At 49.7% G+C, this 23,696-nt stretch overlaps 2 protein-coding genes across 7 annotated transcripts; one reads left to right on the top strand and one right to left on the bottom strand.

Moving 5' to 3' along the window:
• Nucleotides 1-236: 236 nt before the first annotated feature.
• On the bottom strand, nt 237-7,465 carry LOC146704095 (uncharacterized). 2 transcript variants are annotated; one of them, XM_085467161.1, is made up of 11 exons: nt 7,114-7,465; nt 3,363-3,558; nt 2,977-3,208; nt 2,619-2,898; nt 2,323-2,500; nt 2,166-2,242; nt 1,917-2,097; nt 1,603-1,851; nt 781-952; nt 610-710; nt 237-515 (listed from the first exon to the last, which is right to left on the bottom strand). In XM_085467161.1, exons 1-11 carry the CDS (start codon nt 7,384-7,386, stop codon nt 403-405), a joined length of 2,052 nt encoding a protein of 683 aa, XP_085323287.1. In that variant the 5' UTR covers nt 7,387-7,465; the 3' UTR covers nt 237-402. The 2 variants fall into 2 exon arrangements, with proteins under 2 accessions (XP_085323287.1, XP_085323288.1); XM_085467162.1 differs by lacking the exons at nt 237-515; nt 610-710 and having other exon boundaries at nt 777-952.
• Nucleotides 7,466-7,589: 124 nt separating this feature from the next.
• Nucleotides 7,590-23,068, top strand: LOC146704094 (SUN domain-containing protein 1-like). 5 transcript variants are annotated; one of them, XM_085467157.1, is made up of 23 exons: nt 7,590-7,654; nt 8,587-8,675; nt 10,241-10,411; nt 10,486-10,679; nt 10,949-10,975; nt 11,122-11,406; nt 12,538-12,675; nt 13,486-13,560; nt 14,202-14,327; nt 17,241-17,339; nt 17,554-17,629; nt 17,765-17,811; nt 18,025-18,239; nt 19,611-19,868; nt 20,152-20,244; nt 20,325-20,398; nt 20,510-20,648; nt 20,754-21,038; nt 21,172-21,256; nt 21,340-21,455; nt 21,615-21,782; nt 21,855-21,947; nt 22,391-23,068. In XM_085467157.1, exons 3-23 carry the CDS (start codon nt 10,308-10,310, stop codon nt 22,505-22,507), a joined length of 2,814 nt encoding a protein of 937 aa, XP_085323283.1. In that variant the 5' UTR covers nt 7,590-7,654; nt 8,587-8,675; nt 10,241-10,307; the 3' UTR covers nt 22,508-23,068. The 5 variants fall into 5 exon arrangements, with proteins under 5 accessions (XP_085323283.1, XP_085323286.1, XP_085323285.1 ...); XM_085467158.1 differs by lacking the exon at nt 7,590-7,654 and adding an exon at nt 8,179-8,451; XM_085467160.1 differs by lacking the exon at nt 8,587-8,675.
• The last annotated feature ends 628 nt before the right edge of the window (nt 23,069-23,696 follow it).

The following is a 23,696-nucleotide window of genomic DNA, read 5'->3' as shown; positions in this document are numbered from 1 at the left end:
ATAACAATAATAGCTATTATATTTATATTATTAGTCTTTAAAAAGATTGTATTTTATTTTGAAAGGTAGGTTTGGATGACTTCCGCACTGAAAGCGTCGCTGCAGATACTTTAAATGTTAAAAACATTTTGCAGCCAAAACCTGATTAGAAGAAAAAAAGCTGAATCAAACTTGCTGCCACTTCCTGTCCCACTCTGTGTTCCAGCGCGTTCCCACACAGACGAGCAGAGACCAGGTAAATAAGAAGTGCTTTATTTACAGATAAATAACAGCGTGGTCAGAGAAAACACAAACATGTATTTAAATGTTCTTCAGTGGACTCATGCCGTGGTGAAGGCGGTTCCCTCAGTAACAGTCGGCGTGGATACGTTAGAGCAGTTTCCTCCTTCCTGCTCCGTGTCCTCAGACGGGCCTCAGGTCGTCGGGGACGGGGATCCGTTTGAGTTCGTCCGCGTAGGTCGAAGGCTCCTTAAAAACGTCTTCAAACAGGAGCTTCATCAGCTCGCTCACATATTCTGGAAGACATGGAGGTCACTGTAAACCACACTGGTGTCAATAAAGTTGGAGAGTTCAGCCTCTCCTCTGTGTGTGTGTGTGAGCTGCACTCACTGGGTTTGGGCTCGCTCTGCTGAGGCTCGGCGGTGACCTCTGAACTCCTGTCTTTGTGTCTCTCTGCGTCCTCGTTGAAATGCATGGCGGCCAGGTACAGCCTGGAAACAAGATCCACTGTCACACAGGTGTTTGAAGCTGTGACATCAGAGCTGAAGCAGCAGCGTTTACCTGCAGAGCACGCCGACGAACGGGAAAGCGACGTTCTTCGGCGCGAAGCGGCGCACAAGCCAGTGGAAGCGTTCCAGCGTGGACGCCTGGTGGTCGTGACTCAGTTTCCCGACATCGGCGAGAATCCGCTTGTTGAGCAGGAGCTTCTTCAGCTTGTGCAGAGCCACTGAATCTGCAGCCACACAGGTGAGCACAGACACACCCACAGGTAAACAGTCAGCCAATAGCAAAGCAGCAAAGAGTTAAGCCACGCCCATCACAATAAATCAAATAATAAAACTGTTTGTTAATTGCCCTTTTAACGCCCCTCCCCCTCAGCCGAGGCTCTTAACAGCGAGTGGGTGGAGCTTGTGTCTAAGCTGACTATGTCAGGGGCGTCCTCTCTGTGATGTCAGCAGGGATGACTCATCTGAGCGCTGAGAGTGGACGTCACACCCTGCTGGACACATTTGAAAGGCCAGCAGTCACATGACTTGACCAGAGGTTTATGACATCATTACGTGCGAGAGGTCAAAGGTCACTGTTTACAGAGGGTTAATTTATTCGTCTTCTCTCTGCGTCTCTGGAGCTGAGATGAGTCACGCTACATCAGAGTCTGACTGCCGCGTTATTGTGGACACCGCCGCTGTGATGTCACAGGCTGGTTAGCCAGGTGAGCGGCTTCACCTGTCAGCCAATGACTGGACAGTTTAATAATCATACATTTTATTCGTGGGCGCCTTTAAAGCCCAGACTCTCCACCTGAGGCAGAGGCCATCTTCGCCCCGAGCAGGTGAGGTCCACATGCACAGGTGTGACTGGCTCTGATTGGCTGACACTCACCTGGCTGGAACCACTTGCTGGGATCCATGGACACGCGGTTAGGATGCGCGCACGTCGGGAACAGCGGGTCGTCGTGCGTGTGGACGTTCTGGATGTGGTTCACGAGGGATTTCCACTTCGCCACCTTCTCAGGCGCGGACGTGGAGGTCGTGGCGCTCCAGTAGACGTGGTTCCTGATGCTGGGCAGCCACCGCCGCACCAGCAGGCACTCTTTACTCTTCGCCAGCTTCTTCAGCTTCCTGGACAAACCTGCGGAGAAAAACATGTTAGCGTGTGTCTGACGGCTTATCGTCACGTGACCACGCCGTACCGACCCTTCTCCAAGTGCTGGATGTTATAGTAATGGCGGACGTTTCGCTTCCTCAGGTATTTCTGCACGCGCGCGTGGCGGTCGGTCACGATGTGGTCCACGCTCAGGCGGTTGACCTGGAGGAGATCGAGGCCTCGCCGCAGAGCCTCCGTCTCCACGTGCGAGCTGCCACTGACCCCGGCGCTCTGAGAGGATAACCATAAACAGTCACGTGATCAGCTCTTACTTCCTGTTGGCACAGAGCGAGCGTTACCTGAATGAGCTGGATGTCGATGACGCTGCTGCTGCTCAGGTGCATCAGGGTGTAGCTGCCCAGCTTCCCGCAGTGTCCTGTCAGAGGAAATGACATCATCAGGCCAAAGTAACCACAAGGTGACAAAAACAAGACACTAATGATGGCGTTTGCTCACCCAGCAGGTCCGCCCTCATCCGCCCTCCCACCGCCACGCTGCCCTCGCCCCTCAGGCGCTCCATCAGCACCTGCTGGTCCCGCTTCCACTTGTGGTTGATGGCGGGCTCGAGGAACATGCGGGCGTGCCTCCTGAAGGTGTCGGACTGGAACACCTGGAGGTTCATGGCTCTGCACACCTGCAGGTGACGCACAGCAGACACGCGCCGTCATGGAGGACGTCTGCACGTGCGCACACTCGGACAGTGACGTCAGAGTTTTACCGTCACGTGTGCTCGGGTCAAAGGTCAAGGTTACCTTCTCCACGTGACTGAATGAGCCTCCGGTGAAATAAATGGCCGCAGACATCTGCAGGTTTCCTAGCGGCGTGCTTCCCGCCACTGGCTGGCTCTCCCACTTCCTGCTGTAGTCACAGCTGGGGCACAGCTGGCTGAAGGAGACGAAGGTGCCCATCCGCCGCCGCCGCACCTCGCAGCTCAACCCGCACACGGGACAGGTGAGGAAGAGGTCTCTGAGACAGCTCTCAAACACGATGTATTTGGGGTCGTTGTAGTGGGAGGGCGTGGCCTCCGCCTCGCTGTGTGGGTGGAGAACAGCAGGTCAGACGTTTGCTGCACAGACAGACAGGAACCTGCAGGAGGCGCCGGCACCTTACCGACTGTCGGGCGGCTCGCTCGAAGACTCGTCCGGCTCATACGGCTCGCAGATGGGGTCGTACTGGTCGGATGCTTCGGGGAGCTCTGTTTCCTCCTCTGGCTCCTCCCCCTCCTCTTCTTCCATCATTTCCAGACGTGGTCTCTTCGCTGGTCTGACACCCGGCTGAATCCCCGTCTCTGATTGGGTGGTCACCGTTCCCACGTTACAGTGTAAAACCGAGGCCTGTGTGGCTGAAACGCACAAAACACGTTTTACACTCTTTAAAACTGAACAAAGCTTCCTCTTCATCACAGTCCAAAACCTGCAGTTCCTCCACCAACCAGCAGGGGCCAGCAGTTAGTATGTGGCCATCTTTTACTTACAGTGTGTGGCACTCATACCCACCTTTGCTTCTCACGTGCTGCTTCAGCGTGTTGTAGGACAGCTGAGTGGCGGCGCACCTCGTAGATGGGGAGTAGGACGTCTGCGTGCCCACCGACACCATGTAGTGACAGAACTGCGTCGCCACGGAGACCTTGGGTTCAGGGTCGGTCTGACAGGCGGTGTTTCTGAAGCGAGTGAGGGGCAGCAGCACCGGACTCTGCTCACAGGAGAGAGGCCAAATCAGAGGTGCCCAATCCCGGTCCTCGAGAGCTACCGTCCTGCAGCTTTTAGATGCATCCTTGTTCCCACACACCCGAATCAAATGAATGGCTTGTTATCAGGCCTTTGCCAAACATGATGGCATGCTGAAGAGGTAATCAAACCATTTGATTCAGCTGTGTTGGAGTAGGGATGCATCTAAAAGCTGCAGGATAGTAGCTCTTGAGGACTGGGCAGCCCTGCGCCAAATGATATGTAATGCACTACGGAGGACCCAAGGTGCCAAAATAAGTAAACGACTCCATAATTATTCATGGAATATTCGATTAAAACTGTAGACTTTAATTTTAAAAATATAAAGGACTCAAAGCGGAAAGATCAGAGACACTGGTCCACGTCGGCCATGTTGATGACGGTGCATTAAACGGTTTTGGCTGTCGCCCACATTTATGAACTTTGTGGCTAACGGTTCAGAGGAGGCGCCACGAGGAGCTGAAAATCTTTAAAACAGCTCAGTTAATGTTTCTGTTTTTTATAATTAGAATGTTGTTGTTTCCCTCAAGCAGAATACATTAAAGTAATGTAAACAAAAAAATATTAATATTATCATGTGGGGTGATGGAGCACCTCTTCAACCTGAGCCTGAGGTTGGGAAGAGTCCCACAGCTCTGGAAAACCTCCTGTGTTGTACCAGTGCCAAAGACTTCACGCCCCAAGGACCTCAACAGCTACAGGCCGGTGGCTCTGACATCCCACCTGATGAAGACCCTGGAGCGGTTGGTCCTGGCTCAGCTTCGGCGCCTAATAAGCTCATCACTGGACCCACTTCAGTTTGCCTACCAGCCTGGCATTGGAGCGGATGATGCCGTCATTCACCTCCTACATCGTTCCCTCGCTCACCTGGAGACCGCTGGAAGCACTGTGAGAATCATGTTCTTTGATTTCTCCAGTGCCTTCAACACCATTCTTCCCTCGGTTCTGAAGGACAAGCTGGTGAACTCTGGAGTGGACCATCACCTCACTACCTGGATCCTGGACTACCTCACCGACCGACCACAGTATGTGAGGACTCAGGGCTGTGTGTCGGACAGGGTCGTCTGCAGTACGGGGGCCCCACAGGGAACGGTTCTGGCTCCGTTCCTCTTCACCATCTACACTGCAGACTTCTCCCACAATTCCACCCAGTGCTTCCTGCAGAAGTTCTCTGATGACTCTGCAATAGTCGGCCTCATCACTGATGGGGACGACAAGGAGTACAGAGGTCTGACCCAAGACTTTGTGGACTGGTGCCAGCTGAACTACCTCCAGATCAACGCCAGTAAAACCAAGGAACTGGTGGTAGACTTCCGCAGGCACAAGCATTCTCCACTGCAACCACTGAACATCCAAGGTATGGACATTGAGGCTGTGGACAGCTACAGGTACCTTGGTGTTCATCTGAACAATAGACTGGACTGGACTCATAACTCAGACGCCCTCTACAGGAAAGGGCAGAGCAGGCTGTACCTGCTGCGGAGACTCAGGTCGTTTGGAGTGGAGGGCCCACTCCTGAAGACCTTCTATGACTCTGTGGTGGCTTCTGCTATCTTTTATGGTGTGGTCTGCTGGGGCGGCAGCATCTCTGCTGGGGACAGGAAGAGACTGAACAGGGTGATCCGAAGGGCCAGCTCTGTTCTAGGATGCCCTCTGGACCCAGTGGAGGTGGTGAGTGACAGGAGAACGGCGGCTAAGCTGTCATCCCTGATGGACAACGTCTCCCACCCCATGCAGCAGACTGTGACAGCACTGAGCAGCTCCTTCAGTGGGAGACTGCGGCACCCACGGTGTGGGACGGAGAGATTTCGCAGGTCTTTCCTCCCCACTGCTGTCAGACTCCATAATAAAGACTTTAACTGATCAAGCACACACATCCATACATGTGCAATAATACTAAGTGCAATAATCCTTTCTGTCATCGTTGTATTTTTACTCAGTTGTATATAGTATTTGTATTTGTATTCTATTTTTATCTTATTGTATATTTATTTTATTTTATTCTACTGTATATAGTATATTATTTTATTCTATTCTGTACAGCTGTGTACTGTATTTATTCTTATTGTATTCTAATTTTTGCCTCATAACTTTTGCACTGTCCACTTCCTGCTGTGACAAAACAAATTTCCCACGTGTGGGACTAATAAAGGTTATCTTATCTTATCTTATTATTTTCAACCGTTTATTTTTACATTAATCGGCTTCATCGCAGATTTCAAATGTGTAACTGTTGACATGATTCCAACGTATTAAAATTGAGACTTTCCCCCAGACTGCAGGAGGTCCCAGGAGCTCTGCGGGGCACAGGTACAGGTAACGGACAGCAGGCGAGCCGCTGCACGCTCACCTTCACCTGACAGGTTTAACCTCTGCAAACAAAAGCAGGTGCAGCAGATTCATTTCAAACAAATAGCGAGGACTTCCATCATTCCCCAGCATGTTTAAAACATCAACAGAGAGCAGGACATCCACCTTTTGCTCTTCCATCATTTTTCCTCTTCTCCGATCCTTTCACTGCTCATACCGAGGCTCAGAACAGCTTTAGCTGCTCTTCTTTACCACGTCCGTGTTCAGCAGGTTGAGGAGATATTCGTGCCTGATGATGTCACTCAGACCCAACCGAGGTGTTTCTGAAGCAGCTGACAGACGAATGCTCAGAACGCCTCACCCTGCAGGTGTGACTTTGTCATAAATGCTGATAGTGCTATATCGATAAACAGCCAAATTATCGATACAGTGAAAGTATCGGTCAGGCTCTAACAGCACTGTACTGATGTCCAGCAATGATTGTGCACTGCACTACGTTTTGTTACCTTTCTTGCGAAGCAGTTGGTGACATGTCTGTGAAAAGTGCTATATAAATAAACTTTTACTTACTTACCAACTCTAAATACTAAAATAATTAAAAGGTTTTTGGAAAAAACATTGAGTCATTTCGCTTATTTTGGCCGTTTTGGTGCTCCATATACTAACTGCTGATCAGATCAGAAGTTGGGAGTATTTTTAAAATTAATTCTGGTTTTTAAAAAGAAAAAAGTACAGCTAAGCTAGCGCTGATTTACTGACACTTATAAGGTGTCGCTTTTATGAAAGGATGTAATGACACTTATAGGTTTGCTTTACACCAGTTATCATAGTATTGACAAATATGGCCAATACAATCATAGCATAATAATAATAATTATTGGTTTTTAACGACTGTTTAACAATACAACCTTATTTACGGAGTAACGGTCTTATTCTTATTATTAGTTTTTGGCATGTTTGAACCTCCACAGACGGTCACGGTTTAGCCGTTTATGTCGTTATTTTCAGGCTTTTTCAGTGTTTTTCTGATAAATTCGGTTTTTTTTTTTTTTTTTTTTACACGTTAACTGAGACCGTTAGCCCGGTTAGCCATTTTTGTTGTTTTTTGATCCCGCCGGTGGATTTAAACCGTTTCTACCGTCCGTTTCCCGGTGATCCGGGACTCGGCAGCTACTCGCCGCGGAGATCCCCGGGCTACACTGAAACTCACCGCCGCCGCTTTGGACTCCTCTACGTCCCCGTGGATGAACGGCAGCGCCCCGTCCTTCAACAACAGCCTGGCCGAGAAGCCGGCGTCATACTGGGCTTTGTTGACGAACGAGTCCTCGGAGAAGTGGCGCGAGCAGACGTACACGGTGGCTTTGGGCGGCCGCTGGTCTGAGAACAGGTACTGGATCCACTGCTGCCGGATCCGCTCCTCTTTGGGCAGCGCGAACAGGTTCAGCTTCCCCTCGCAGCCGAAGATGCATTTCTTGGGAGACATCCTGGTCCGAGTCCCGCTCCTGCACACGGAGCTGGAAAACTTCCCGAGTCCAAGCGCGAGGAGGAGGAGGCGGAGCCCGCTCCCGTGACCATATAAGGAAATCCCCGCCAGTTAAAGTCCACGCGGCCAAGAGGCAACCCCCCCAAAACGGTCGGAGCAGACGCAGGGAGTACTCAGATTACTCCAGCACGGACTGACCTCGTTAGCTGAGATTCAGGCCATGTTTCACGTTCCCGCCACCACTTTAACACCGTGAATGTGACAGCAGGTACAGGGTCGAACTCGGATGTTTCTGAAAAAAGTTGAATATCCTCAAAGTTATTTTAAAGTAGTTCCGTTAACAAATGATAACAGGCGAAATCATCTGTTAATGTGATGTTCTTTGGAAAATTTGTTTTTTCTGTTTTCAAACGTTCACTCACTGCAATAAAACAATATTTTAATGAAAATGTCTCTATACGTTGAACTCGGAGTGAACCATCTCAAATCAATATAATCTTTTTCATAGAGCGTGTCGCACCTCCGGCCACAGGGGGGCGTAAATCACTGCTGGCGCTATAAAATGCCCCCACTGTAAACGGCTAGTGTTAAGTCTCCTGTCTGTTGTTAGTGTGAATGTGATCCCCTGAGAGGAGCTCACGGAGTCTGCTTTCATCGCTACGCTGCTAACCGGCGGGTTCTTAACGGGAACACCATTTAACTGTCTCCGCCAGCTCTATCTGTCGCTCGCTAGCTGCTAACAGCTAGTGGCCGACGTCTCTCCCTATCTGCCCCCCGCTGCGGGTGAGCACAGCGTTTTTCCTCTCTGTACCGTCCTGATTAACTTTTCTTTTTCTACTGTTATTTTCTGTGAGCGCTAACGCTGACGTTAGCAGAGCCACGGTTCGTTTTTCGCGGGGGTCCGCCCACTGTGGGATTTTACTGGCTACGCACAACATCATTTACGTGAGCTGACCGCGGATTGGTTGGAAGCTGACAGCTTGCAGTTAAAAGACTGCACACGTGGGCTCAATTGCAAACAAACAGAGCGGACACGCGCACGCGGGTGTAGAAGGGCGATTATATGTAAGTAGAGTAACGATGGTGATGGAAGGAACAATAAAGACACAAGAATAAAAATGTTGGGTTGTGTGTTTACGTGTTTCACCCCGCTGTGCAGTTGATAATCACCTAAAACACGCGATCTTATTTTCCCATCAGCCTCTCAGGTGAGGGCGCTCTCAGCAGGTGAAGGGGGAGCATTGCAGCGCCACCTGACAGCTCAGCAGGAAGTCGGCGTTTACCTGAAGGTGAGGGCTGCTGGGTAACTGAGTCTGAGGTGGCAGCTGGAGATAATGGATGATCCTCCTTTGTCTCGTCCTCGCTCTCTGTGCAGCTCCTCATTTGTTTTGAGACAGCTTTCTTCTAATTGGCTGCTCCTCTCAAACAGAAGGTTTGAGTGGTAGGTGGGTGGGGCTCTACGGTGAAATGTCCCCCTTTCTAAACCCACTCTCTTCTGATTGGCTGACTTCTGGACTCCAGCACCCAGTTTGACCACATAAAGAATTTCTTTCTTAGTTTTGAAGTAACATCCTGGTTATTTGGGGGGAAGAGGAACAGCAGGCTGAACACCTGTAAACACCCGAGCGTGCGAACATGTGGCGGGAAATATCTGACTTTATTTATTCAATAAAAATATCAGTGTCCTCACAGAGATAGAAGTGTGTGTGAGAGCAGCTGACTGACCCACAGACAGGAAGTGTAAGCAGGTTAAAGGTGAACTTCAGCTGCTGGCTGGATCTGTGTGTGTGTGTGTGTGTGTGTGTGTGTGTGTGTGTGTGTGTGTGTGTGTGTGTGTGTGTGTGTTAGAGTTGGTGTGATTTGTGTGTTTGTGGCAGCGTTGTTGGCGGCTCTGCCGGCCACCATGAGTGACGAGGACCTGCAGAGCTGGGGCTGGACTGACCTGTGTGTATGCTCGGCTTCTTTCTCTGCGCTGTTGTATGTAGGTCAGGTGTCTGATAAGGTTGCAGGGATTTGGTGTGTGTGTGTGTGTGTGTGTGTGTGTGTCTGTCTGTCTGTCTGTCTGTCTTCAGTATTTCAGGAAGAAGCGGTTTCTGTGTTCCTGCTGCGTTGCTGCAGCGTGTCTGCAGCTTAAGTGTTTCAGGACACTCGAGTTTAATCATTAAGCTGAAGCTGCTTTTAATCCAGAGTTTAATGAAGGAAACGAGTATCTGCAGCTCGCCGTTCGTCTGGTTAACACGACCCCAGACCTCCATCGATCTGCCTTCATATCACAGGAAATGCGGCTCGGAATACTAATAAGATTCCTCCGTACATGCTGGGAACTTTAACGTTTTATTAATCTGCATTTTATGGCTGACTTAGTGAGACTCTTATTATAAAATTAAAACCTGCTGGAGAAACCTGTTAGAATCATATTTGGGAAGTGTTGCACAGTTTTCTGTCTGTGTGTGTGTGTGTGTGTGTGTGTGTGTGTGTGTGGTCTATTGATCAGATTCATACATCATCACCGATGTAAACAAACAGTCTGTATAATTAGTTTTTTAATTGTAGACTTTTAATCAGATTCTTTCCTCTTTATGTTTTAACAGTTTTTTCATATTTAAAGGAAAAACGTTCCTCCTGTCAAGTTTCAGTGTTTTCTCATTATGTCCTTGTACATTTTAAAAGCTTACTTTGCATCTAATTCTTTTATCCATGATGTAAATATGTTTCTTACTATATTCTGTTAAAATGGTTTTCAGCTTTATTTGATCAGGTTGCTTAAATTGGCAACATTTTCAGACTTTGTTTCCATGAAGGAACACGCCTCTTCCTGTTCCTGCTCCCTCATCTTCCACGCCTGTCTCCTCAGCTCCACCTACTCGTCGTCGGACTCTGAGAAGGAGCTGCAGGTCACCTCCTTCCTTCGGGCGAGGGTCATGTCGAGACGCAGCCTGCGGCTCGATGAAGGCCTGCTGGACCGCAGTCTTCCTCGTGGCAGCGCTTCCTTTAGTGCGGGAGGAGGCGACTGGAGGAACAGCAGGTCAGTGTGGACGTCTGCTGAAGGTGCGTTCTGTTCAGGTCTGCTCCTCCTTCACCTCCTGCCTCCTTCTGCAGGTCGCTGAGGTCCCGTCGTTCCCAGCAGCACTCGGTCTCCTGCTCCGAGTCGCTCCTCGATGCGCCGCATAAACCTACCGTCATGGCACTCCACAACAGCAGCCTCCACAGCGTGGCGTCCGACGCCTCCCTGCTCTCCTCCCTGCAGAACGAGTCCTCCATCCAGGAGCAAACGCAGGTCGACGCGTTCTGGGGTACGAAGCCTGCTCATAGATTTATAATGATCTCTGTTTACAGAGCGCTTTGTGTAGTGCTTTTCCATGGCAACAGCACAGGTCATCAGATCCACAGATTCAATATTCTTACTTTGATTACTTTGGTCTGATGTTTTCAGTCGAAGGAAATGATCTGGGTTCAGTTCTGGACTCGTTAGCCTGCTATGTTGAGTTTGGAGCATCTGTGAGCACAAGGCTCGCCTTGTTGACCGGACCGACTCTAGTTTAACCTTGATCTTCCTCCTCAGGTTTGGACCACGACTCGGATTCCAAAGGTGAGCCTGCGCCCCCGCCCGCCTGCGCCCCCGCCCGCCTGCGCCCCCGCCCGCCTGCGCCCCCGCCCGCCTGCGCCTGACTCGTAAAGGCTTTGATAAGGGGACACGATGAGTCAGTTTCATCATGTCCTTGTGTCTGTCTGCAGAAAGCACCATCATCGCGGAGCAGGGCAGCGCCGCACTGAACAGCACTCTGATTGGTCTAGACACCCTCTGCAGCAAACACCCGGGCCAGGCCAGCAGGGTTTTCTGTAAAGACTGCAGCGCTCTGAAATCTGAGCCGCCGCTGGGCGAGAAGGAGGCCGGCTCCGCTTCCTCCAAATACACCACAGACACCTCCTCAACACTAATGGTGCCGCGAGCCTCAGAGTCCGAGGAACCAGAACCTTCTACCATTTACTACAGAGACAGAAGCCGCAGGAGGAGGACGGGTGAGGCAGACGCACGTGACGGTCTTTACTGTGGAAATGACCACATCAGACTTTTTCCTTTTTTTTGTCTGTAACGAGATTATAATACGACAGCAAAAACATTCTCGTATTCAGAGTAACAAAAACAAATCTATCTGTAGTAAAAAATCTTTTCCCGTCATTCCTGAAACATTTCAAATCTCCAGAATTAAGACGAAGCAACACCTGCTGAGTTTCTGTTCCTGTCACACTCTGATCAGTGTTGTTACAGATGAAACCACACAGCCAGCACAGGTTTACCACAGTCACTGCTCTCTGCAGCACATGCTTTATCAGGACAGGGCGCCGTCTGCTGCTACCAGTGTGTCCAGTTTGGTTCTGGTTCTGCACAAACGTAACGCTTTAGAGCCTCCATCAGCTCCATCAGCTCCTCTCTGCTGCTGACGCCTTCCAGGAGGTTGGAGTAGCTGAGGACTTTGATCTGATTAGTGGGTTAGTGATGAACATAAGCGGTGAATGTAAATCAGACTGATGAAGTTGAGGGTTCGTTTATATGCAGACGATTTGCTGCCACCATCAGGTCAGCCTGTGAACTACAACATTACCCACCACCATGTGACCCTGGAGGGGGACGAGAAACGACCACGCACGTGTGTTTCTGCAGTGTGACGTGGTTTCACGTGCTTTGACGGATATTTGAGGCTTAATTCTGATTATGGTGTCACTGAATGATCTGCCATTTAAAGGTTTTGAGCCTCAGTCTTTACTGTAGACGTCACGGTTCTCACTATAATTACTCATTTAATGACAGTGAAGCTGTGATTGGATGGCTGATGAGCAGTTTCTTTGACCTGCCCCTCGCTCTGCTTCACCTTCAGCAGGTGGAGCAGCTGATGGTCACTTATCAGCTGGGGGGGAAACGAGCCCGAGCAGAGACCGATTGCTCTGAGGCACCTGGGCAGGTGCTGGGGGGCGGGGCTCGTGCAGGCTTCCACTTTCATGAAGCTGTGGTTTGTTTCCTGGATTTAGGAATCAGCTGAGCGTCACTTCCTGTTCTGGGGCTCTGCTGGCGTGTTTGTGTGCGGCGAGCTCGCTCGCAGGTGTCGGGGTGAAGGCGCCGCTCGTTGACTAGTTGTGGTTTGGCTCTTCCAGATGTGCTGCAGCTGTGGCTCGACTCGTGTTGGCTGCGTATCAGGAGAGCCGCCGCCTGCTGCGTGTCTGCGCTGACGCACACCTGGCAGGTGTGTCGGGGGTTAAAGGTCAACATACAGCCCGATAATGGACACAGAGGTACTGACTGTCTGTTTACAGCAGGTGGGGGAATTTACCTGTGCACCTTTCTTCTTCACACACTGGTGTAAAACACATCTGCTTCACCTGAGCGAGGCCGCCGTCCAATGAAAGCACCCAAAATCGCCTCTGTGATCAGAAGAGCCCGTTTGAGTGGTTAGCAGGAACTCCCAGAATCCCTCAGCTCCCTGTGAATGACCCACCTTTGCCTGCAGAGGCAGCATTGCGTTACCTAAAGTGGTGCTCTTATGAGGAGGTGGTGTGAACTCTGTCCTTCAAGCTTCAGTACCTTTGACCTTTCTCACCCTTCACTTAACTGCGTTAGCTCCGCCTACATGACCCCGAGGGTTGACTAAGATCACCTTTTAGAACTTCTTAAAAGAGAATCTGCCAAAGTAGCCCGAGATCAAAGATGTCTGCCAACGGCCTTATGTTTGGATCTTCAGGAGGAAGAAGCACAGGCGGGCTTCATTAAACGCGGAGGAGGAGCTCCACCCTCACGTGTCTCTTCTGTGGTCATTAGACCTCAAAGGGTTTATTTCCATTTATTTTTAGTCACCTGACGCCTCCTCGCTAAACATCCCTGACTCCTCACGAGACCAGAGCGCGCTCTGGATCTCTGGACCTGCAGTCGCTGTGCTTCTTTCCAAATAAACAAATGGGCTGCACCTCTTCACTTTGGCTGTTTCCCTGGCAAAATGCAAATCTGCCCTCCGGCTGCTTGCAGCGAACATTCAGGCCTCGGCTCGGAGGTGGACGGTGGTGATCTGCCGCTCTCGGTGAGTCCTGACTCTGTTTCCTCTGTTTCAGTTCGACCCGGCCGCGGCGGAGCCATGAGCCTGACGGAGTCCAGCCAGAGGGAGCTACAGCCCAACGGATCTCTGTGTGAGCAGCACACACACCTCAGAGGGTTTAATCAGCCTGCTGTTCACTCGTTCATGATGCTCACACACACACACACACACACACACACACACACACACAGTATTTCATGTTGGACTTGTATGTGATGATGTGCATGGAGGGTGTAGCGTGTGCAGGCAGCAGTCATGGATACAGAAAAGATTGAATTGAACTTTATTTATAAAGCACCGAATCACAGCAGGGTGCAGATTTCCTTTCAAGACGACTCTGTCTGTAAATGCATCGTCTCCACCTGCTGGTTGCTGTCTCTGTGCAGGCAGCAGGTGGAGTCTCACCAGAAAACTCCGTTGCTGCACCAACGCTGCCTCTGAAGTGGGCGGTGCTTTAACACTAATGTTGAAACTGTGTTCGTGGCGCCGGCTCAGAGCGGCTTTGCTGCAGCAGCGTGTTGTGAACAGTCGGGGCGTGACTGAAGGGTCACAGTGATCACCTGATGCGGAGGTCGCCGTGTGCACGCTCAGGTGTTCTCCGTAAACCTCGAGGCTCCACAGCCAAACTCGGAGCTTCCTGTTTGGAGCAGCGGTCACATGGTTCCTGTGTAGATGTTTCCTGTTGTGACTCCTGTGTTTTCTGTCGGTTAAACGCTCTGCTGACACCTACAGGTAACGACTGTAAGGACAGACGGCCTTCGCCGATGGATGCGGTCACGTCTTCTTCGTCCTCGTCCTCGTGGTCCTCCCTGGTTTCCTGTTTGTTGGGGTTCACGTGGAGCGCTGCTCTTTTCACAGGTTCAATACCCGCTCCGGCAGTCTGCGCTGCAGGCCGTGCAGATCGTTTTTACTCACATCCGCTCTGAGTCGCATGTGTTCAGTCGCAGCGTGAGGCCACAAAGCGTAAAGATGGTGTTGGCCTGTGATACAAACGGCAGCGCTGTCAGTCTCTTCTGTCTTTGAGTGTCGCTGAGCAGCTTGTGTAAGCGCGCAGCGGAAATACGAGTCGTAAAGATGCTTCAAAACAATTTATCTGACCCGTTATACATCCTGTGACTTCAAAGACACACACACACACACACACACACACACACACACACACACACACACACACACACACCAGCATGAACAGGAAGCTGTGACGGTTTAAATTTGAATCTTATGTAAACAGAGTAAACGCCCTCCCGAGTAGATTTGACTTTGTGTTGCCGTGACAACCAATCGGACTCAGCAGCAGGGTGATTGGCTCAAAACTTAGTGATGTTAACAGACTGTATATAAAAGATGGGTGTCACTTGATGATTCTTTTAATTATTTGATTTGTTGTTTTCCTCGTCTCTGCCATTTGACTAATTAAATCAAAGTGTTTTATAGGGAAATTGTGAGCATTTGTTTTTGTGATGAACTAAACTTGAATTCTCTGCATTGAAAACGTCATGAATAGGGATGGGTACCAGTGTCCGGTGCCATCAACGGTAGTAACCAGACTGAAAAGCAGCGCACATTTCGGTGCTTTTTTTTCCTGAGCTGTGATACACTTTAGATTCTAGCCAATAATTTTACGTTTCCGAGGATAGTAGGCGGGCCCAGGTACGTACGTTCTTTTAGAGCAGAGCTACAGATTAAAAATGCCCAAGGCGAAGCGGTCAAAGTCTGGCTGTACTTCACAGCAAAAGATGCAAACTCAGCAGCAACAAGTGCTTTAAGCTGATACATAGCGTTTTTTTTAAAAGCCGAGAAATGCGCCGTATTTGATAGCTTGCTGCGAGACCTCACACCGAGCGCATCTACTGCGGGTGGGTTGCCTGTTATGCAACATCCCCCAAAAACACGAAGAGGAGAGTCCTGGCCCCTAGCCCTGCCAGTGTAGCAGAAATGATGAGGATGATGATGCAGCAGCAGCCGTTCTTCTCTGCGTGAGTAGCTTCATGTTGTTCGTGTGTAATTTACGTTGAGTAGGCTAACCACGTTATTACATTAATGCATGTAAGGTGAACTAGCAAACATCATCATAGCTACATGCGGCTGTCTTCTTGTTTGATGGCAGATACTCCCTTCACCCTGGACAAAAAGGCTAAAAAGACCAAAGAAAAAGTGGAAAACAGTTAAACATGAGAGGTTTAGGACAAAGTTTGTGTTTTTTCCATTGTTTAAGCACTGCTTCCAGCCAAGAGTGATGCCATATATGCCCCATAGCTGCAGAAAAGGCTAACATTGTTATCTTTTTACAAAAAACAGCTGAACATGAGAGGTTTTTGGACAAAGTTTGTGTTCTCCATTCTTTAAGCACCGGTTCGAGCACCGTTTGAGCACCGGCACCGTTTCAAAAGTACCGATTTGGCACCGGTATCAGATAAAACCTAAACGATACCCATCCCTAATCATGAACTCTAATATCAGATGTTTACGTTTATTAATGACTCGGTCATTTCCGTTGCTGTAAAAGTCGAACTCAACATTTTTCCAGATTTGTTCGTGTTACATAACGTTTGAATCGATCTGCGTTGAAGAAACCATGACGGAAGCAACCGGTAATAACGGCGTGCGAGCGCAGCGCTGTGCGGACGTGCTGCTGAGTCACAGGCAGTGTTGGTCAAGTTACTTGAAAAAAGTAATCAGTAACTAATTACTGATTACTTATTTTCAAAAGTAATTAATTACTTAGTTACTTAGTTACTCTTTAAAAACACGATTTACAACCTGAGTAGGTGATAAAGTGATAGATCTTTCAGCCCAATTCTACTTTTTCTACATAATCCATCATACAAAATGTAATCAAATGGAAAAGTCTCTTTTTAAAACTTGTTTTATTAGTTTTAATCTTTTAACTTTATGCATCAAGCAAACATTTAATTATCTGCAACATTCTCTGACTGGAAGAAATTAGTTTAACATTTAAACCTATTTTCTGCACATTCCAGCTCATAAAATAAAATATTTTGTGTGTTTACACTCAGTCTTTCAAATAGATGCAAGTAAAACACAGCAGAAAATAAATAAAGTCAAAGACTCAGCGGTCCTGTTGCTCTATTTTCACCTGTAAAGCAGGAGTGGGGTAGGCGGAGGTTTACCCTGGTGCAGGTGTGCCGCGGTCAGTGGAAGAATCCGCGAGTTTCTCTGTGAGTTTCCCATTACGTCGTAGCTACTCGGTGCTTGTTGGAAGTTTAGGGGTTTTTTCGCTGTAAAAAGAAGTTTTCTTCCCACGCACAGCGGACACTAATGTTTTTGTCACTTTTTATGGAATCAAACTCAAAGTAAGGTCAGTACTTCCACACTTTAAACGCTGCACGCTCATACTCTCTCTGCACTCGATATATGATCCATTGTTGATCTGCACACAGCTGTTGTCACTAACGTCGCACTCGCTTACGTCACTGTCGTGAGACATTCTCGCAAAAAATCAGTTTTAGTAACGCAGCGTTCCTACGGGAAAGTAACGGTAATCTAATTACCGTTTGCAATAGTAATCCCTTTACTCGTTACTTGAAAAAGTAATCAGATTACAGTAACGTGTTACAAGTAATGCGTTACTGCCCACCTCTGGTCACAGGCGCGTCCACACGTTCCGTTTTTAAGGGCTGAGCTCACCGGAGCGTTTGGTTTGGTCAGGCCTTAAAAACCAGAGTGACTTTGGCCAAAATGGGCGTGGCCCGAGAGCGTCTGCAGCCGCTTCCCGCCGTCCTGACTGACCTTCCTCCTCTCCTCCTGCAGCTTCGGTTCTCTTTGACCTCGCTCAGAGAGCGGCTCGGGCCCTCGGGCCTCTGAGCAGGAAAGCTGGTTCTGCTTCGTGGACCGCCGCACGCTCTGCAGGTTAACACCGCCATGTGTGCGTTTGATTTGTAGCGTCTTTGCTCCCTGACCCAACCCCCAGCTGTTTGTTGCTTAGCTGCTCTGTCGTGTGTGTGTGTGTGTGTGTGTGTGTGTGTGTGTGTGTGTGAGTGATAGTTGGTGAATAAAATCCCTCCCTTGCCCCTCCCATCCATCTGAATCTGTTCTGATTGGCTTTATCGTTCTGTGTCTGCAGGTCGGACAGCAGGCGACGCCTTCAGGTGGCTCGACACACGGTGGCGTCACATGACCACAAACACACCGCTGAGCTGGCAAGTTTGAGCTGATTCATTAGGTTTTCTCATTCTGGAGTAAATCTGCTTCATCAGACCTGTTCGACCGCTCAAATACATTTAAGCTTAAATAGTGGAAGGAAGGTGATTAACCCATGGCTGACGTCTCTGCAGGTTTCCTGTCCTCCTGGTGGTTCTTTCTCTCCTGTTTCTCCTGTTCGGTGAGTTCATTGACTTCAATGATCTTAAATCACTGTTTAACAGCAAACGTGGACGATTCTCCTCAGTTTCCTAAAAGCTTCTGTGTGGCTCACAGTTGGATTTAAAACGCAGTCCTGCAGAGTCTGATGCTCGTTCACAGCAGGATTAGACAGGAACACAGCAGTCACAGCTGACTTTCAGGAAGTGATGTAACTGGACTCCTCCCTCCTCAGGTCTGCGCTGGTTTGGTCCAGCTGTTTTACAATTGCTGCTTCCAGCTGTTAACATCACAGAGTGGAGGCCAGCGGTCTCCAACATCCCCGCTCTGTCCTCTAACAGCTTCCTGTCCTCTGAGAGCCAATCAGGAGAGGGCGACGTAGATGAGTCAAAGGAGGCGGGGCTGCTTCACAGCAAACCTCCACCAGCAGAAACGGCAGCAGGAGAGGAGGTATGACCTCGAGGCTTTCAGCCGGCAGCAGATGAGGTTTACGTTTGGTGGTTTGTTTGTGCAGTCGAAGGGGAAAAACCAGCGCTGTGCTTCTGTAGAGCGCCGTCACTCTCTCAACCAACCTTCATCTTCTCAGGCGTTACCATAATGTCACTGAAAAGCACAGTCGCTTTTTGATTTACAGGAGTTACGCAGGGCTGCCGCGATTAGTCGACTATCAAAATCGTCAACGGCTAATTTAATAGTCGACGTTTGAAGCTTTGTAAGATCCCAAAAGACTCATTAATAGGTAGCAGGATTCAAGGGTGTAATAACGGACTGAAACAGGGATGGCAGCTGCCGTTAAACCAAGTAGAAGCAGCTGTGTCCGAATTCAGGAACCGCATCCTCCTGTGGCCGCATGTGTAGGCCGATTACGTTACAGCGGCACGACGAAGACGGTCCAAATTCGAAGACTCCGAAAAATGCGCCCTTCATTTCCCCAGATTTGAAGGATGGGTCGGGTGTATACTTCGTGCCCCAACCTATCCCAGAATTCATAGCGCAGCCCAGCTCAGTTTCCAATAATGGCGGCAGCTAGTTAGTTTTAATGTTACTCTTATTATTCTTTCTGGGTCACAAAATAAACGTTTAACATATTTTCAGAATGTAGCTGTGTAAACCTCAAATATCTGCTCAGTTTATCAGGACACCGCATATTTTCAAAAGCGCTCCGACGTTTTCGGAGACGTCTGTTACCCACTAGCTCGATAGCTAGCCGGGGGCTAGGCTCACTAGCGCCGTGAGAACACCGGACTCCCGGCAGATCGTTTTCAAACCCACCGCGGTCTTTCGCTACTCAGGTTAAACATGATATATGAGTCACTTAGATAACTTAAACATGTTATTGTTTGGCTTTTTTTAGTGTTTTATTTGTTCCTGAGTAAATCGGTTTGGCTGAGATTAAAGTTTTTACACAGCTGAATAAACGTCAAGCAGACAGCTGATCATCAGAAGTGTGAGATGCTGGAGAATTTACTCGGTTAGTTTATTAAACTCCACCGAAACAATCTGCACATTGCATTAAAATGTAATAAACTATCATCTTGTCTTTAAGTTATGTGCTAACTAAAAATAAACACTTACAGCTAGCTGTAAGCTAATGATAGTTATATGAGACCAGATGCTGCCGGTGCAATAAGCTGTAGTTGTACATCCAGTGGATCATGATCTGATTAGTCGACTATCAGAATAATCGTTTGTGGCGGCCCTGGAGTGACGCATGTTTATGGGGGGGAAAAAAAAACTGCAACAAAACACGTGCCTGAGGCCGGCGACAGGTTAGGATAAACTAACATGCATCCTGGAAGTTTACGAATGTGGTTGTTACAGGAAGTGGGGGCGGCGGCAGAAGATGCTGAGCGGCTCATTCGTCTGGAGCAGAGTCTGATGGTGCTGTGGGAGCGCGTGGAGGCCGGAGGACGGCGGGCGGAGCAGAGACACAGAGAGCTGCTCCGGCTCTACACCGGCCTGCAGCAGCTCTCGTCTGCTCAGCGCGACGGCGTGGAGGCGTCGCTGAGCGCTCTGCTGGACCAGCAGCTGTCCGAGCTCAGGAAACAGCTGGACGAGGAGAGGTGGCAGAGGGAGGAGGTGAGGATCTACAGCACCGTCACTGCAGTTAGCTGAGCTGAAGCTAGCACACAGCAGTAGCACCATCCACCTGTCAGTCAAATAGGCCACGCCCCTAATGATACAAACTATAACCCTTACTACAATTTAAACGGTTATAAAATGCAGATGTGATGGAGGCCATTATCCAGAGACCAGAACAGTTTCTGTATCGTGCTGTGAACGTTTAACACGGACTCACCGGGGCCCCCGCTGGACGCCGGAGGAACTGCACGTTACTGAAACATCTGTCGCGTGTTTGCAGGTTCGCCGGCAGGATTTGTTGCAGCAGCAGACGCAGACGTCTCGTCTGGATCAGCTCGAGCTGCAGCTGCAGAAACTGGTGGCCAAAACGATGGTGAGTCACATGACCTGAGACGAGCTTGGCGTTTCACCTGTAAAAGCTTCAGAAATAAAACTGCTTCACTAAAACTGCAGGAGGTTCAGTGGAGACGTGAAGCTGCTGGATCTCTCCTCTCGCCCTCGCCGACCACACTTCCTGCTGCTGTCAGGTAACCTTCGTCATCATCACCTTCTTCAGTAGGTTTATCTGGACCAAAGAGAAGCAGCTGCTGATGCTGGTGCGACTCCTTCGTGGCTGACGTGTCTTTTTCCTCCTCCAGTGTTGACCGGCAGTCCCATGATGCCTTGCTAGCGGAGGTGGTTCGGTTGGAGGCGGCTCTGGGGGACGTCAGGCGGGACGTCAAGCTTCTGTCCAGATGTCAGGACAGCTGCCAACAGCTCGCCACAATCCAGCAGGCGGTGAGACACTCATTTTAACGGTCTCCTTCACAATAAAAGCCTCACTGAATGGTTGCTTTTAATGTGAAGGACCAGTTTCCTGTTCTGACTGTCCTTTTTCTGTAGATTTTGGGGCAGGTCTCTGCTCAGGTGCGAGAGGAAGTTCGGGGACTGCTCTTCAGCAACCAGCTAACAGCGGGCGGAGACGCCGCCGCCCTCCCAGAGTCGCTCCTCCGGTGGCTCTCTGAGCGCTATGTGAGCGAGGCGGACCTGCAGGCGGCGCTGGCCTCTCTGGAGCTCAGCATCCTACAGAACATCAGCCTGCAGCTGGAGCAGCGGCGCGGCGAGGAGACTGTCAGAGAGCCTGTCCTGCATGCTGCTGAGGGCGTCGGGGCCACAGTTACCCAGGAGGTGAGGAGGCGCGGTCAGAGGCGGGCCTAAATTTACCACCTGAGGATGAGTTTGATAAACCTGTCTAACCTTCTGAGTAATGACCTTATTCACGCTGTAATAATCGCCACTCACGCCTCCCTCGTGTCCTCAGGATGTCCGTGCGGCGGTGAAGGACGCTCTGCGGCTGTTTTCTGAGGATCGAACCGGCCTGGCGGACTACGCTCTGGAGTCTGGAGGTCAGAATCCAACAGCGACGTCTGTGATGTCATGAACCTGCTGTAATGGTTTACCCAGTGTGGCTTCTGTGCTCGTCCCGCAGGGGGCAGCATCCTGAGCACTCGCTGCTCGGAGACGTACAAGACGAAGGCGGTGCTGCTCAGCCTGTTTGGAGTCCCGCTCTGTTATTTATCTCAGTCTCCCCGAGCTGTGATCCAGGTAACTCACCCGTACAGTCATGTGGTTACGATATGAAGCCCCTCCTCTTTCTCGTCTTTGACTCTGTGATAGGACTTTGTCCTCCTCTCAGCGCTCCTCCAGATGTTTTTGCTCAGACTGATGAATCAGAAATCACCTGATCTGTGCTCTCTGCTGCAGCCCGACGTCCACCCGGGGAACTGCTGGGCCTTCAGAGGCTCCACGGGCTTCCTGGTGATCCGGCTCTCCATGAGGGTCCTGCCCTCGGCCTTCACCCTCGAGCACATCCCCAAAGCCCTGGCCCCGAGCGGGACGCTGCACAGCGCCCCCCGAGACTTCGCCGTCTACGTAAGAGAGCGATGGCGTGCGTTCATAAACCTGCTGCTCTGTAGTCTCTGTGTAACCTGAACGCTCTTTCAGGGTCTGGCTAACGAGAGCCAGGAGCGAGGCAAGCTGCTCGGCACCTACACCTACGACCAGGATGGAGACGCTCTCCAGACATTTGCTGTTTCAGTGAGTCGTGGGGCGGGGCTTGTGGTTTTAGCCTTCCTTAATGTTGGCGAGCCAGTCTGTCACAGTCGTTAACACTCAGCCTCAGAGGGCGACAGAAGCCTGTCAGATACCAGCTGCTTCACTTTGTCTCTTTAAATTTGTTCTTGTTTTTAAAACTGCACGAACGAGACGGCGAGACTGTCACATGACTCATGCTCACATGACTGCAAAATATGACCTCACAGATCTAAATCTGGACACTCGCCCCATCAATGGAAAAAACCACAAACAAATGATCACAGGCAGGTTGGGGGTTAGTTTTGCAGAGCGGCTGCTGAGATGAGCAGAGTTATTGATCCAAATTTAAAGTTTTTTCTCCTTCGAGGCAGAAAACGAGTTTGTTGCCTGAAGTTCTCAAACATGCGATGTCGCTGCCTTTTCCTGTCTCTGTTTTGTCCCGTCAGGAGGAGAACGGCGAAGCCTTTCAGATCATCGAGGTCCAGGTTTTATCTAACTGGGGCCACGAGGAGTACACCTGCATGTACCGCTTCAGGGTACACGGGACGCCCGGCGACGTCTGAGCGCGCTCATACAGTCGAACTATTAGAATCGCGAGCGGGGTGGAGGCAGCGCAGAGGACATCGTAGCTCTGGTTCAGACTCGCCTCCTGCCCTCGCCACTCGCCACAGACATTTCCATCTGGAAGTGATCAGTGTTTCCTGTGGAAAAACAACAGTGTGTCATTTCTGTCAATAGTTAATATTTCTGTGTTTTTGTTTGACGTCCTGTTGGCTTTCCTGTTTTGTCTTTTATTGGTCCCTCGAGCGTCTGTACTCTGAGCTCAGGCGTTCTCACAGGGCGACCCGTGGACGAGCTGCCATGTTGATGCAGCACATGAACGGTCCTGGAAACGGCACCGATCCACAGCGACGCGTTTACTGTCTCCTGGAAAAGCAGGCGACGTTCCCACTCGAGCAGAATCGTTTAAAAGGGAGTTTGAGCTTTTTTTGCACAGACCGACTGAAACGTTTGAACCTGTGAAATCCAGCTGCTGTAATGTTCTCATTTTGTCTTCAGGTTAATTTGTTTTTAATCTGTGGTTTCATACTGGACGCTTCTAATAAAGATTTTCTTAATATACACTGTTTGTATCAGATGCATTTGTTTGAGAAGAGAAGCTCATCACAGCTGCGTCAGCAGTTCCCTCTCTGAGCTCTGCAGCTCCCAGTGAAGCATTGGTTTCATGTCCGAGCTAAACCCACATCTTAGATGGAGGAATACTAAAATAAACGGTAAAGCTAACCTGGAGACCAACTGAAACTGAACTACGGAGAAAACAAACTAAAAACCAGATTACAGCAGGTGGATGATTAGCTAACAGACACGATGGTGATGACGCACAAGCAGTTTGTGCTGGTTTATCCTTACTCTGCTTCAGTAGGTTTAAAGCACAGCGGGTGCAGCTTGTGCACACCTGCAGGAAGTAAACGTTGGAACTCGGCCCAAACAGCTGATCAGAGTAACGCCCACATCCATCAACTTACTGTCTCATACGTTTCACTTGCATATTTGCAAGGTTAAAGCAGAGTTAACATTATACTTGGATACTTCTCCAACCTTTGGCTGTTTCTGCCTTTTGTTCTGGCGGGCTGATCCCACACTGTTTGGATCTGACTGTGAGGAGTTGTCTAGTAATGATCACCGAGCAAACTGTGTATGCTCCAACTGTACGACCAGGCCCGTGTGCAAAGATGGCTTTATTCAGCTTTT

Source organism: Copadichromis virginalis, linkage group LG8, assembly GCF_057382275.1.
Source record: "Copadichromis virginalis isolate Kocher_CV1m ecotype Utaka linkage group LG8, C_Virginalis_male_GT1.1, whole genome shotgun sequence".
Taxonomy (NCBI): Eukaryota; Metazoa; Chordata; class Actinopteri; order Cichliformes; family Cichlidae; genus Copadichromis; species Copadichromis virginalis.
The sequence above is the reverse complement of the archived record's forward strand: the minus strand, read 5'-3'. Positions and strand labels throughout refer to the sequence as shown.

What these genes read in the sequence shown, in the direction of transcription:
- LOC146704095 (XM_085467161.1), bottom strand. Translation starts at nt 7,386, where the DNA reads ATGTCTCCCAAGAAATGCATCTTCGGCTGCGAGGGGAAGCTGAACCTG. An exon ending in GCAGCACGTGAGAAGCAAAG is followed by an intron (nt 3,209 to 3,362) that starts GTGGGTATGAGT and finishes TGTGCGTTTCAG; the next exon opens with CCACACAGGCCTCGGTTTTA. An exon ending in TTCGTCGGCGTGCTCTGCAG is followed by an intron (nt 711 to 780) that starts GTAAACGCTGCT and finishes TCTTGTTTCCAG; the next exon opens with GCTGTACCTGGCCGCCATGC.
- LOC146704094 (XM_085467156.1), top strand. Translation starts at nt 9,290, where the DNA reads ATGAGTGACGAGGACCTGCAGAGCTGGGGCTGGACTGACCT. An exon ending in AAGCCGCAGGAGGAGGACGG is followed by an intron (nt 11,407 to 12,537) that starts GTGAGGCAGACG and finishes TGGCTCTTCCAG; the next exon opens with ATGTGCTGCAGCTGTGGCTC. An exon ending in GCCCGATAATGGACACAGAG is followed by an intron (nt 12,676 to 13,485) that starts GTACTGACTGTC and finishes CCTCTGTTTCAG; the next exon opens with TTCGACCCGGCCGCGGCGGA.